Raw genomic sequence first — 16,099 nt, 5'->3', positions numbered from 1 at the left:
TTCTGGCCTGTAAGGCTTCTGCTGAGAAGTCTAATGATAGCCTGATGTCTCACTATGAGGAAGCATAATGAGAAAGACCTGTCCCAGTTGAATTGCTCTTGGGCATAGATTGCTATGGTTTTATACAAATGAAAATAATCAGAAAATGTCTGAAATAATTCTGTAGCTTTACACTAAAATTTTCTTCTGAAGAGATGTAGTAGAAATATAGTAAAACAAAATTTAGACCCAAAGTTCTTCTAGTGATCATGGCATTAATTACTTTTTACATTGGATTCTCTCCCCAAATTTTCGGAGTTCCAGTTTTTGTTTACATTAAATTTAGATAATATAATATTCAGGGCTGCTCTATAAGTCAAATAAGAAATTCTTACGTGAAAATACTTTATCTAGTGCAAATGTCAGTTTTATATCCACATATGTTAGTTATTCCAAAACCATTAATGAATGTGAGAATTCCCCATCTCTTCTTTAAACTATCTACATATTTAACTAAAATCTATGAATTTAAAATGTTGACTTCTTGAACCTCAGACCTATAAACTCTGGCACTCTGGTGGAATTATTTCAGGTCTTAAATTCCTTATATTTTTTCTAAACATCTCATGGCTTGAAGGAAATAGTCATTAATGTATTTTCTCAAAAAAAATGCACATTTAAGCCTGTAGAGACCTTAATGTCTTTGAGAAGCATAGATATGTTTGGCTTGAAATATAGTAGAACTTAAGAAAAAAGATATTGGATAAAATTGGTATGAATTTTTGGATGAAATTTTCTTTAAGTCTTAACTTAAATTACTTTTTTAAATATACACACCAGCCACGAAAAGAGAGCAATATATTTATTATATCTGACATTTGCAAATATTCTTTCTTATTTTATAAAAGTACATTTGATTGAGTGGGGATGTTTGGAATTACTTACTCCCAACTAACCTGAAGTTACAATGCTATTCCCCTTGGGACTGGAGGATCACCTAGCCCATCCTTTAAATCAAGTGGCAATGGAATCTCTAGGGCATAAGTTGCTGCCTTTCCCTGGATGGGCACTGGTGAACTTCCTGCCAAGTGGAAGAGCACACTGCATCCTCTCTCGGTGCAGCAGCCCCATTGATAGTGCTCACTTGGCTTAAAAGTTGCCTCAAGAAACCTCCTTCTTGCCCTCTTGATCTGTTCAGAGGCAATTTTTTTCCCTTGTCAACATTTAGCCTTTCAAAATGTGAATATGCTAAGAAGTCCTTCTTCACCTGTCTCTGTGCCGGGTTATGCTTCCTGATTCTTGTGTGCATTGATCTATGAATTCTGTGCCCAAAGTGCTCAAATTCCTGGTACTAAGTTGAGAAGATCTTTCACAATATCTATTTTAAAATGCATTATCCCAATTTCAACAATTACATTAGGCATTCCAGTGCAAAATACATGGTGGAATATTACTTTTCTCTTTTTATATCAGAAATCTCACACTGCGGTACATCACATGTGCATTAAAACTCTTCCAGCTGAATCTCATTTCACATGGGAGTTTCACAAGCCGGGTAAATGCATACTTGTGCAGTTTTGAATCTAAACACAAAACCTTATGCATATCCCTAAATCTTCTCCGTATTCTTAATTTAAGCTGCACAATATTTCATTAAGAATAAATCAAATGAAATAAGAATCACAGTTAAAGATAACAAAATGACAATTTCAGCAAGTTTTCAATGATGTTTGGGACATCACTCCAGGGAGTGACCCAGAACCACATCCTTTGTCAACCACATAGCCCTCCTACCAGGACCCCTGAAGAGATCACGTACTCAGAAACCCCACAACTAAAAACACCCACTGTTTCTGATGGGTGATCATTCTGTGGCATAGAGGGCACTAAAACTATGCTTGTGAACCACTGGCAGACTGCAAATGAAGAAGGCAGGTGTCTATACATCCTTTAAAGTCATCGCAGAAAAGTGATTTGTAAAATGTGTGCACACCGACAGCCAGGCAAGAGCTCTGGGCTTGCCGTCAGAGGGCCCACAAGAGCCTGCCTGTGTGTCCTAGGACATGCACCTCCAATTCTGCAGCCCCTGTGTCTTTATCTGCAAAAATAGGGCAAGAACACAAAGGTAATCATATCAGTGGTAGGGAAGGGAGTCAGTATTGGCAGGGACTTAGGAAGGCTCCTGTAGACTATGCCCTATAAACTAATTTATATTTTCATTTACCCATCTAGGTCTTTCAAATAGTATTGTTCCTATTCCATCTAATAGACAATGTCAAGATTTGATTAAATTATTAGACAAATAGATCTGTAACAAATACATTATTACTTGTAAAAGATGATATCTAATATAATGTCCAGTACAGGAATCTTGAACAGAAAAAAAATCATCTTATGCTACATGTTAGGTCTATGAGGTTGAATGAGATTGGGTCCCTAACTGGGGAGCAGACAAGGCAATTGACTACTGCATCTTTAGTTAATCTTTGACATTAATGATTTCAAAGTCAGAATGTCTAATGTACAATAAACAGTAAGCCACCATTTTAATAGAAACACATGTTATGGCTAAATACATATGGTTAAAAAAATGAAAAGTTAAAAGGAGGACATGTTTATTAAAATTACATACACAGACATAAAAAGGCATTTAATAGAAAAGAAGATTTTGATTCTTTGCACTCCTTCACTCATTAGAACCCTTACAGCCAGAGATTTGCAATGCCTACTCCAGAAATTCCCATAAATAATCAGTCTGCTTCCAACGCACTTGCGTCTGAGGTGGGAGATGTGAGGCAGTCATTCTCCCACTGAACAGGTACCTGAGGTTAGCAGTCCATAAGCTGTAGGAAAACCTGCTTCCATTTCCTTACATGTAACTTACGTAAGTCCCTGTTATGTCTATAAAGAGGGTCAGTTCATTTAAACCCCTCGGAAATACTGTAGAAATTCAGTCCTTTCCTAATTCAGCAAATATTCAGTATCAGTGTAAGTGCTGGGAAGCGACTCAGTGTTTGATCCCCGGGATCTTCCTGCACAATTCCAAAGGACCTGAATTTTCATTAAGATCATCAGAAGAGAGGGATAAACAGAGTTGTTCTAAGTATTTCAGAAGCAGCTAGATGATTCACTAAATTGCTAAATCTAATCAAGTGTCTTCCTTTGTTTAAACAAACTCTGAAACTACTGAATCCAATCACTTATTTTTTCAAAAAGCTTTAGCAATTTATTCATTTTTTCCCATATCCTCCCTTGTTTAACCTCATGACCTCAAAATCATCAAGTCTTTTCTCATCTATGAAACCTGAAGGCTATGGATGAAAAGCAGCTATGTTACACTCCCCTCTTGGTGTGCATCTTGGAAAGAGCAGGTCTCCTCCCTGTGGATCTCGGCCAACGTCAGTGAGACAGAATGGCTGCAGCTAATTAGATGTGTATTTATGGCTTGGCAGGCTGGGAACTCTAAAGTCATCTGAGCCTAGAGAGAGGGGTTTCCAGGGCTGGCTCCAAAGTGCACATCCCTGACTTTCTGACCATTTCATCCGAAATTACTCCTCCCAGAGAAATTTGGGAACTAATGTGAAGAGCCATCAAAAAGGATGAAAAATAGCCAAATTTCAATTATTTTATACTTTATTTGTAGTCTAATAATCATCACTTTATCTGAATCATTACAGGAAATATATACACTGAGGAAAACAAGGAAATAATTCAAAATGTCTAATACACAGAAAGAGCCACCGAAAGCATATTATACATATGGTTATCCTTAGAAAATTGCATTTCTTTACAATATTGCCTATCATCACAAAACATAAAATATCCTTACAAAATTGCATATTCTTGCAAAATATACCAAATATCCTTACAAAATTGCATTTCCCCTGCAGATTTCTATATTATCTATATCATCTATATCTATATATGCACAGCATTTAAATACCAACACATAGATATTTCTGTGTATGTGTGAATTTACATATAATTTGAAATTTTCCATTGTTCATAAACTACTTCAAAGAAAGTGTTCCAGATATTTTTCCAAATGTATAATTCAATATCCACAGGGTACTCTACCCCCAAGATATGTTTGATTTTATTTAACATATGTTCCATTTTCAATGCACACTTTTTTTTTTTTAACTGCGGCACTAAAAAGTCATGTGGTGGTGAACATCCTTATAATTTTGAGTGTGTGTCTTGGAGTGTTTCTTCCACCAAATTTTCTTCCATCAGAATTAATTTAGGCAACTTGTATAATATTTTTGAACTTTGAATTTCATTTTTAAGTTGTATTTCTGAAATACTGTCAGTTCACTTTCCTAATGTCTGCTGATTTCCACTTCACTGATACACACTCAGAACTCCCTGTCTCTAAAAATAAATAAACACACACATTCACATCTCTAGTAATTCTGGCCTAGACAACTGAATTTAACTGTTACTTTGTCTACTGAGCTTGAATCTTCTTGAATGTGTTGAGATTTGTTATTTTCTAAATCGCCCATTTCATGTTTCCTTATTTATTAGAAATGTTATTCTTTTAGACTTATACAACCTTTTCTTTGCATAGGAAAGTTTGAATGTGCCCATCATGTAGGTCTCAACTGTTGTTTACATTTTCTTTCTATATTCTATTTTATTTTGTTTATCGCTTTTTTGTTACCCAAGAGTTTTTAAAGTTACAGAGTAAAATACATTAACAATACTTGTAGTTTCTTTCAAAAATATTTAGAAATTCTCTACTAACTTCAAATATGAGAAATATTTTTACTTTTATTAGTTCCCATTTGTATGTGTATGTTTTAATTTTACTCTTTAAAGTCTGGAATTTAGGGATATAAATATGAAATGGTGATTTACTTGTCTATGAATAATTGTGCAATCATCGTAAAGCCAGTTACTGACAAATTATTCCTTTATCTGAGGAGTTTCAATTTCAATTTCTTAAACAGATTTTTTAAATATTTACTGAAGACTCTAATGTTATCTACAGATCCTTCAAATTCTTAAAACTCCACGTTAGCGTTTAGATTATTAAGAGATGTAACTTGTTCAGTGAATTATGGGTGTTAAATTAAATGGTATTTTATCTTTCTTTTTTAAGAATTTTATAAGGAATTGCCCATTTATTTACTACAGAAAAACATGTCTAGAACTGCACTGTTATGTTTTGAAAACAATAATACCATTAGCCATATCATTTATTTGAAGAGTATTGATATCTTTGCAAAATTACTTTTCTACACTGAGTTTATTATAGCCTTTATTTAGTTAGGTGTTTAGTTAACTTCCTTTGTTGAGAATAATGATTTGTGTGTTTTATGTGGATATTTATGTGTGTTCTGTATATTATTGTATATTTCACAGTATATTTATTTCCATGTTTCTCATTAAATGCTGTCTTAATGATTTTATGTGCTATTTTTTTCTGCCATATTTTGGTATTTGTCCATGTTTATTTCTAGCCAACTGGAGGGCTGTTGGTAGTAAATATTAATTTATGTTTTAATCTTGCTAATTTACAATCTTTAATTTGAAAATAATTTTTCAGAGGATCACATTGTTGTTACTTTTCATAGTCATCAAGTGTACAACATGAACATTTAATCTCCTTTACTTTAAAATATAGCAATTTATTTTTCATTCGCATTATGTTGTTTAGAATTTCCAAAACTCTATCAACCAACATGGTGGTATCTTACCAATATCTCCTTTTGTAGAAAAAACACAGCCTTTTGGAAAAGAGGTTGTATCCTGTTGGTCTAAGGTAAGAGGAAATACCCATATGTACCATGTCCCAAGGCACACTGGAGAACAAGCAATGCTTGCCTTCTCTAGATAAATGGAAGAATAGCCTTTCACAAAATTTATTCACAAAATCTGGCTTACAATTACATCCAAACCCAATGCCAAAGTCTCCAGCAATGACCAACAAGAGTTTCCCAGTGGGATTCATCCTTCTGGGCTTCTCCAAATGGCCCTATTTATAGAAACAGTTCTCTTCTGGGCTGTGATTCTCTTGTTCACCATGATCATCATCACCAACTCAGCCATCATCCTGCTCTCCTGCGTGGACCCTCGTCTCTACACCCCCATGTACTTCTTCCTCAGCAATCTCTCCTTCCTGGATCTCTGCTACACCACAACTGCTGTGCCAACATGTGGGGGCCAGACAAGAGCATCACCTACACAAGCTGTGCCATCCTGCTCTCTGTGTTAATCTGTCTTGGTGTCACAGAAGATGTCATGCTGGTGGTGATGGCCTTTGACCACTACGTCACTATCTGCCAGCCCCTGCGCTACACCGTCATCATGCATCCTCAGTTCTGTCGGGAGCTGGTGCTCATGGCCTGGTTATCAGTCCTCATAGAATCTGTGACCCAGTCTATTATCACATTCCAGCTGCCTTTTTGCACCCACCACCACCTGGATGATTTTCTTTGTGAGGTTCCTGCCTTCATATGCCTGGCATGTAGAGACACCTCTGCAAATGAGTGGCAGATGACCATCTCTGTTGACCTCCTCATCATCTTGCTAGTGGCATTGATTCTGACTTCTTATGTCTACATAGCTCAAGCCTTGAGAAAACTCCAGTTCAATGAGGGAAGGAAGAAGGCCATCGCGACCTGCTCCTCCCACCTCATTGTGGTCTTCATATTTTATGGGATGGTCGCCATTGTTTACACAGACCCCAAGAACCAGGTCTTCATATTTTATGGGATGGTCGCCATTGTTTACACAGACCCCAAGAAACACTTTGCATCAAAATATGGAAAGTTCTTTGCCTTTTTCTACACCTTGGTTACACCTTTGTTGAACCCCCTCATCTACACCCTGAGGAACAAAGAGGTGAGGGATGCTCTGCAGAGACTGCTAAGAAAGGGGGTCAGCACACCAAAAAATAGAAGCCAATCTTTTGAACCAGAAAGGCTGTTGAAAATTATAGCATTCACACAGTCTCCATTAGAAAATCTTTGATTTGTTATTTTTAAAAAGGTGCTTTTAGTTCGAAGACAGTAAGTTATGATTTATTCTTCATTCCTATTATTTCACATGCCACTTTCTTTTTAAAAAATCTGTGGAAATGCAATTCCTGTTTTGGGCACCTAATAAGGGTTCAAAATATATTTGCCTAGGGTGTATTACTGTTTTCAGAGCTTACTTTTGAAGAATATATACTATTATTTCTTAACAAAAGCACCATGAGTTAAACAGTTTTGTTTCAGAAAACCAACAAATTATCTATCATTTATCTTTTTTAATTAAAATAACTGTAGAGAACTGCATCTTGTTTTCTTTTATACATGTCTGAATGGAGAGAAATTTCCCTGGAGTTCCCTACGGTTCTAATACATATGTTATCTTTTCTTTTTAATTTATTTTGAGTGACAACTTGGGTATAAAGAAGAAATGCTAACTGCATATATCAAGCTATATTCTTTATTTGTAGTTTTCAGAAAATGAAGCCATGTCATTGAGGTGTCTTGGAGTTATATGAATCTAGAAGAGGTGTGGGTCTCCTAAATCATGAAATAAATTGATCTCTAAATGTAGTTCACACTTAATTTAACCTCCATTTGATCACAAATAAATATAATTACACACATTTAATTATAGTACATTTCCTGGATTACAAATATTTATCCAAATATATTCATCTATGTATAACCTTTGAACATATCATATGACAAATTAGTTATATTATATGGTATTTTACATATAGTACATAAAATTGAGGTTATTACACATTACAGAATTAAGTATTTCTTTAAAATGTGGCTCATGGATACTCTATCTTCTTTATTATGAAATTGTACAAACACAACTCTACCTAATTCAAGTGAATTTTTCCTAGTGGAGCTAGGACACAAAAAGGTGTTTCCTCAAAGATGGCACAATAAATTAGTTTGGAATTTCCATGAAGGTTTGTTGACATTGGCTAGGCCCTTGTGCCAGCAGAAATAACTATGATGTCATGGAGTTTGTAAGACATATCAATTCTCTGATTTATCACGGGGTCTTTGGGGTGGTTGCCAAATATCTTTATCAACAGTTACTTAAAGTAGAGACCTATGAGTGGCACTGATGTCAAGATGTATAGAAGACAGATGGCTTAGAGCTAGAGGCTCAAGTCAATTCTATCCACACAAGAACCTTGTAATGGGTCATTGTGATGTAATGACCAGTACACCTATGAGGATACCAAGGTAACAATGAAACAAAGACTCTAGAGGCTGAGAGATATCTGAAATAAAAGTTTTACTGAGCCTTTACAGATGCAGCCAGATAAGGGCTGAGTCCTGAGACAGCAAATTTCTGGTTAACTGGTGGCAAGACCACTTAACAAAAACAACTTGTCCAAAAGACTCAAGATATAGGACACATTTATGAAGAGTTTCAAGAAAAGAACATTTGGTAAATTCACATTGGCTACTAATAAGGAAGGTGGGCTAATATGAAGCAGGGAAAGTCCTGGGAGAGTTGGTTCATCCATGGAGAAGGCTCATGGATTGGTTGTTGGTGATGGTGAGACACTGGTCATATGCAAGGTGGATGTGGTGGTCCTGGGGGCCTTCTAATAATTGTTGAAATGACTTCATCCAAGATTGTGGAGTTTCTGGTTAGATATGTCCCAAAGCTGCTAACTAATATCATTCCCTCATTCTCACTCCCTCATTCTCTGGTCATTATGTCACTTATTTAAGGACATTTCAGAATTTTTGTCATGTTGTTTCCCCCTTTTCATCAAGATATTTCATTTAAATTGTCACTGATGAATGAATTTTAACATGTTTAAAATGACTCTTTTATGTTCAGGGCATTGTCCCACCTTGCTAGGAAGCCTCATCCCTAGGCAGTCATGTGCCATGTAGGACAGAAATGCAAAGATAATGTTGGTTGAAATGAGATGTCCCATGCCAATTTTGGACAACAAGTTGGATAGCAAGAGAGACAGAGAGACAGAGAGATCTCTCAGTCAACTCTTGTCAGGTATTTTTAGTTTCCTTTTCTTAAGGTGCTTCTTCATCTGAAAAGGCATAATTGACCAATTCCATCTGTGGAGCAGGAACTCTCTTGGCTGAAGTTTGGTTCCTAGGCTTGTATAATTTGGAAGAAAAAGGAGCATAAGGTTTAAACGCAGTAATACCAAGCAAAATTAAAAGTAGGGCAACAAATACTATCTGAAAGATGGTTGTAATCCATGAGTCTCATGACCTGAGCCATTCTTTTGTTATCTCCACATTGGTCATTGAATGGATTACTCGGGGCCCTAGTTTGTGTCTTCATATAATTTAATAAAGCTACTACATTAGCAGAACTGTCAGGTATGATTATGAAGCATCCTGACTGTGTGACTGCCTAGGTACTTCTGTGTGGGGCAGTAATGATGTCCAAGGCCATTCTGTTTTGAAGAACAGGTTTCCTATTGAAGATATTTCACTGTTTAATACAGACAAGTTCCATTTGCTATCATTCAGCATTTGGGTGAATTTTGTAGGGTTCATATATTATTATATCATCTATACCAACAGAGGAGGCAAAGCCAAATAATTATACCAACGAAAAACAAAACAACCCTACCTGGATTTAAGGAAAGGGAGATTAGCAACCTCTGTAACTGGGGGATTAATTCTTCCTTTTACCCAAGGTAAACCTAGGGTACAATGATCTATCCAACCAGTAGGAAGCTATAGCCAAAAACTAGTACCACACAAAAATTGGGTCCCCTTTGGGGCTATGAAGTAAATGGTTAGACAGCTTAACCAGTTTCTTCCAAACCAATTGCTTACCTTTAACACAGTAGAATAATCACAGAGTCCTGGTGATATCCTTCCAATATTTTTAGTGTGATTGATTTGGTCCCACTGAGAGTGATTCTTCTGTCCCCAGCATAAGGATACCTGGTGACTCAACTGACCATAGCATTGAGTGAGCCACATGAATACACCCAAAATATCCTGCACTTCTAACAGCGTCATTTTTTTTACTGGTGATCCAATTAACAGGATATATAAGTTGTTTGATTTGTACGCAATGAAGATGCTACCTAGATTCATTAACAGTGTGTAAAATGGGCTATGTTTATGGATCAAAATTAGTAATTTCAGATGAGCAAAAGATACTACTTTCAAGTTATTTTTAAAAATACATTGTTTAAGAGACTTAATCTCCACCCTTGAAGTGGTGACAGCTGCCAGGGTGACCCCAGTGAGTTGGAGGGGGTTGTTGTCCACAAATCCAACAATCAGATTGGTTTCTATGTTGAGAAAATTAATGGTCCTACTGTGGGAAAATGTTGCCATGAGATGTCCATTCTGCAGTAGGAAAACACAATAACAACAGATTGATTAAAAAGATTTCATGATGGTGCTTGGATCTTAGATTTTCTACAACCTGATTGCTCATTTTTAAAAATATTATTATAGGAAAGAAAATAGAAGGAATATAGATGAAAGTGTTTTGTTTTGTTTTTTTAATCTAGAGTATGCAGGCCTGGTCTGAACTCTTGGGTGGATGCAGTCAACTTCAAAATGTCAGTAGTGTCTTCTCTTGCTGGTCACGAGCATCTGAGGCCAGAGAAGAGAGTTCAGGACTGTTCAAGTGGATTGGCCATTTTTAGGGGGTGAAATGGATCTAGGAGTCAATGCCTTTGAGTCTGGTTGCACAGGGGTTTGCAAGAAGTACTTGGAATGAACCTTCCCATTAGGGTTATAAAGAATTTTTGTGGAGATGTCTTCTCCAGGACTTAAAATCTCCAATTTGCATTCCATGTGGCAGAAGGTCACTCTCCTTGTTACAGAGAAAATAGTTTTACTAAAGAGTGAATTTTATTAACAGCCTTAATAAGCTCTTAGCAATAAATAAAAATTCTTTTATAACTAGAGGATTTCCTTTTATCCACTGGGGAAAGATTCATAGGTCTCCTGTTAGGATTTCATGAGGGCAAGCTTATGTCTTATAAAGGGAATAGATCTCAGATTCAAGAGAACTATAGGTGAGATTTTTGGTCAAGGAATTTTTGAAACTTCCATGGACTTAGCTAAATGGATTTTCACAATTCTGTTTATTTTCTCTGCTAGCCCAGATCATTGCGAATGGTATGTGCAATGAAAATGTTGCAATACTGGCCAGATGGCATGTACCTGCTGGAAATTTTGCCAGTATAATGAGTTTCCAAATCACTATAGGGTGTGGGAAAAGTTCTCCAGGTTGGCATAATTTTTTTCTATCAGTATCTTAGCCAAGTGGCAGCGTCATGGGGACCAGGGGGAGCTTCAACCCAGTGCAAAACCACACAGACCATTACCAGTACATACTGATATCCATTCAAGAGTGTTGACTGGAAAAAAAATTTCTTTGCTATGTTGCAAATTATTTGGCAGGTAAGTCAAATCTTTCTGGTGGGGTTGGTAGGTGTGGGTAAAATTGCAATATTTCCAGAATCTCTTGCCTTGCTGTAGTTCATCTCCTTATCAACAGGCACTTCTAAGGGGTGGAAAGAAGTAGTCCATCTCCATTGCAACGGTTAATTACCGGGGCGACCAAGGGCTTATGTGGACCTGAGAGGTTGGGGGGAGGCTCGCTTGCTTCTGCCACAGCGGGAGAGAGAAAAAGAGACGCCAGACAGCTTTTTGTAAGCAATAAACAGGTTTTAAACTTAATTTCTCCCTTTGACCAATTTTGTCTTCAGCTAGGTATTGTGCCCCAGGATTTCCTCTACCTGGATTTATATCTGGTAGTAGTTGGCAGGACTTCTGAACCCAAAGTCTGTCTACATGGGTGTGACTCTTTGGGCGGGCTGCTCCTAGAGATGGTGGGAAGATGCCCAGAACTCCCCCTGTGGTTGTGGGGAGGCCCCAGTGGATGCCAAGGCAGAGGGTGCAGCTTCACCTCGGAGCCCCTTATATGTGGGGCTTCCAATTTGGGAGCCCCTGCTGGGGAACCAGTCTAGTGTAAAGCACTTCCTAGAAGGGTGGGGCCTTCCCCAGAATTTGGGAAGGGTGGGGACACCCGAAGCTGCAGAATTAGGCCTATCTGAGATTAAAAAACTGTTTAGATGCCCTGAGTGTCCATGCAGGAACTGGCATTTTTGGGTCTCTTTTCATTGAGGTAGTGGAAAACGTTATCGAGGAGAGAGGGTTATGGAGGAGAGAGGAAGACCTTGGCAGGAGAGAGACACACTTCAGAATTGCTGGAGGAGCTGGGCAATGACCTATAGGATGCCCTTAAGGAAGAGAGACATTTATTGAGAAAATGGGTCGTGCTCCTGGAAGATTCCTTAGCAGTGATGAGGGGGAGGCAGCGGGAGAAGTAGCGTTGCAGGAGGCTGTCGGGGAGGGGGAGGAAAGAGAGGTGCCTGCAGCCCCAGAGATGGTGGAGGAGCCGGGGGGAGAAGATGAGGAGTTGGGGCCATGGGCTGACCTGTTGCCGAGGCCACCACCCAAGATACCATCCTCTCCTGTACATCCCCGGCTGTAATTTAAAAAATAAAAATGAAACAACCATGGGCTTCTCAGGGTGATGAGCCACTCCCTCCCCAGGTTGTGAAGCACTCCATGAAGTAAATAAAGTCACACCCCCTTTGCATGCTGCTGTCCCCTTTATTGCAGCCATTCTGGACACAGTCATAAGCTGAGTGTTATATTGTGGACCTTGGTAATGCTTTCTTCTCTATTGACATAGCACAGGAAAGTCAGGAACAGTTTGTCTTCACATGGGAAGGCTGGCAGGGGACATTCACTGTCCTTCCTCAGGGATACCTCCACAGTCCCACCATCTGTCACGGACTTGTAGCCCAAGACTTGGCCACATGGAAGATACCACAAATGGTGTGGCTATGTCACTACATTGATATCATGCTCACATCTGATTCTCTTGCAGATTTACAAGGGGTAGTTCCTAGACTGCTGCAACATCTACAGAGAAAGGATGGGCTGTGAACAGCACCAAGGTTCAGGGACCTGTTTTGTCTGTAAAATTCTTGGGGGTTGTCTGGGTGGATAAAACTTGTTATTCCTGAAGCAGTCGTAGCCAAGGTCCAGGCTTTCCCCACCCCTACCACTGTGGCAGTATTACAAGAGCTTTTGGCTCTTTTGGGCTGGAGAGTGTTTATCCCACACTTGGCACAAACTCTGAAGCCCTTGTACCAGTTGGTACAAAAGGGCATCAGGTGGGACTGGGATGAGACATGTGCAGCTGCTTTTACAGCTGCCAATGGGGCAGCCATGGCCTTACAGGCCTTGGGTGTAATGGGCTCAAGACCTTGTGAGCTAGATGTTCATGTAACCGAAGATGGCTATGGATGAGGTCTTTGACAGCAGCTTAAACAGACATGCCAACCCATTGGATTCTGGTCACAACTATGGAAAGGAGCAGAGGTCCAGGTCACCTTGACAGAGAAGCAACTGGCTGCTCTGTACCATGCCTTGCTGGCTACAGAGCCCATCACCAGAACATCTCCAACCAAAGTAATAACCACCTATCCCATCAGGGGGTGGGTGCGAGACTGGACCCAAAGGCCACAGAGTGGCATGGCACAGACACCTACATTGGCCAAATGGGGTGTATATTTACAGCAGTGCAGCACCCTCTCTGCTAGCCCTTTAAGTGGAGAACTCCAACACTTTTTGGAGCCAGTGACCTCTACCAGTGAAAAGCAGGAAGAACTTGATTTTCAGCCCTTTGTAGCTCAGACTCCTTATCAGGAGGGAAAAGCCCCTATACCTGAAGATGCTTGGTATATAGATGCCTCTAGTTCACTTTCCTTCCTCTAGTTGTGGGCAGCCCCCTAAATGGAGGAATGCGACTTTCCATCCTAAGACTGAGACAATATAGATGGAGGATGGACAGGGGAAGACCAGCCAGTGGTCTGAGTTGCGGGCAGTATGGCTTGTGATCACCCAGGAGCGCCCCCCTCCCATTGTTGTCTGCACTGACAGCTGGGCCATTTATCAGGGACTGACCCTGTGGCTACTGACATGGTACCATGCCAATTGGATGGATGATCACTAGCCCCTTTGGGGGCAAGAGTTGCGGCAAGATCTATGGGCCTCTGGTCAGACTAAGACAGTTACCATGTATCATGTGACTGGCCATTTGCCTTTGGCATCCCCAGGGAATGATGAAGCAGACACACTGGCCCAGGGGTGCTGGCTAGAAGGAAAGCCTGCCTCTGAGGTAGCCAAATGGTTTTACATCAGCATTTGTTGCACTTGGGGCAAAAGACAATGGCATCTTTAGGCTGTCAGTGGGGATTGCCATTGACCTTTGAAGAAGCCAGCAGAGCCCAGAAGGATTGCCTTGTGTGCTCTAAGAGGTACTTACACCAAGTCCTGCAGAACATGGGACAATAGTAAGGGGGCCAATACCCCTTTTCAGGCAGCAGATAGACTATATTGGGCCTCTACCCACATCAGAAGGATATCAGTATGCCATGACTTATGTGGACATAGCCACTGGACTTTTGGTTGCTTTTCCTGCATGTCATGCAGATCAGCAAACCACCAAGAGGGGCCTAGAGCATCTATTTGCAGCCTATGGCCAGCCTTAAGGGCAATCAAGGCACCCACATTACTAGATATGTGTTAGAGGAATGGGTGAAGCAATTAGGAATAAAGTGAAAGTTTCACATTCCACATAACCCTACAGAGGCAGGCATGATAGAGAGGTACTATGATTTGTTGAAATCTGGCCTGAAGTTGACACCAGTCATAGACCAACAGTCTACAGGACTGGCAATGCATTTATGGACAGTGCTATGGCATTTGAATGAGAAGCCCCAAAAAGGATCCTTGAGCCCTATGGACATGCTTACACACATTGCTTCCTCTCCTATACAACTGTATGTGCAAACCAAAGAGTTATTGATGCCTGGATATAGCCAGCACGGTAACATCCTGCTGCCTGCCCCAACTGCATTAAACCCTAGAGACTCTGTTGAGTGGATGTGGCCCTGGACATTTTGACACAGGGACCAGCTGTAGCTGGCCCTTCTGGCACCTTGAAGAGAAGGCCTGGAAGCTGTTCCTGGAGTAACAGCAGCGTGGCCCCCTAAGATCACAGTAGTGTACCCCGAACATCTGGAGGTAAGAGCATCTTATGGGGAAGTTTTGTTTTATCTTTCTGGCCAGGGCGTGTACCTCCCTTAGTCCTATATACTGACCCATCTGCAGCTCCCACTGGGATGGGGGTGAAGGCCTGGTATACTAGCCCAGGAAGAGACCCGATTCCTGCCACTGTCCTATCAGAGGACCACTCTCTTTCCTGCATCCTACCTGATTGGTAGGATTTGCCTTTGCTGGTATCATTAAAACATGTATCTTATCACCCTTAAGGTTATTTTCTTATAAGTCTTCACTGCTTCGACTTGCCTCCTGGTTACAGCTGCTTCTTGCTGAGTGTACACGATCTCCCTACCAGTTCAGCTGGGGGCCTACTGTGGAATGGGTGCGCTCTAGACTTAATCTGAACAGGACTTTGAACTTGGCTGGGTCCTCGGACTTGAGGATTATCATGATTATATGATTACAGGGCTCCAGCTTTCTCACACAGGAACCGCTGTATAAGATGGAATTGTGTAGATTGTAAGGTGAGAATTCTGGAGGTGTGGTTTGTGGGTAAAATTGCAATATTTCCAGAATCTCTTGCTTGGCTTTAGTCCATTTACGTATCAATAGGTGTTCTTCCCACAGCCTCTGGGACAAGGGGTGAAGAGAGGCTGCTCTCTCCTCTCCTCTATTGCATAATTGGTCTGGTGCCTGTCAGCGCCAGGGACCCACCCGTGGAGTTCCTCTGGGCCAGGGCGGGTGGGTGGTGAGTGTGCACCATGATAGAGAGGCAGCCAGAGGGAAAGAAGGGAGTCAAGCCCCATCATGAACAATAAATTGATTTCTCCCAGTCTAGCCTTTCCTTAGACTGATTTTGGTCACACTGATTTAGTCATCCCACTAGGAACACCAATTCCCCACACAGCTACAATTATATAGAAAATGTATTTATATTCATAGAATTTGAGTAAAGTTGTATATATGCTGTAAATATTAAAATAGGGTAATTAAATGTAAAATAAAATAAATAGGTATAAATAATAAATAAAAAGGTTGGCAATGCAGAGGCT

The 16,099-nt window shown here is 40.0% G+C and overlaps 1 protein-coding gene across 1 annotated transcript; it reads left to right on the top strand.

Moving 5' to 3' along the window:
* The first annotated feature begins 6,141 nt into the window (after positions 1-6,141).
* Positions 6,142-6,960, top strand: LOC140845980 (olfactory receptor 2H1-like). The gene has a single exon (XM_073221421.1). It carries the CDS (start codon positions 6,142-6,144, stop codon positions 6,958-6,960), a length of 819 nt encoding a protein of 272 aa, XP_073077522.1.
* The last annotated feature ends 9,139 nt before the right edge of the window (positions 6,961-16,099 follow it).

The sequence above is a fragment of the Manis javanica genome, chromosome 14 (assembly GCF_040802235.1).
Source record: "Manis javanica isolate MJ-LG chromosome 14, MJ_LKY, whole genome shotgun sequence".
Lineage (NCBI taxonomy): Eukaryota > Metazoa > Chordata > Mammalia > Pholidota > Manidae > Manis > Manis javanica.
The sequence above is the reverse complement of the archived record's forward strand: the minus strand, read 5'-3'. Positions and strand labels throughout refer to the sequence as shown.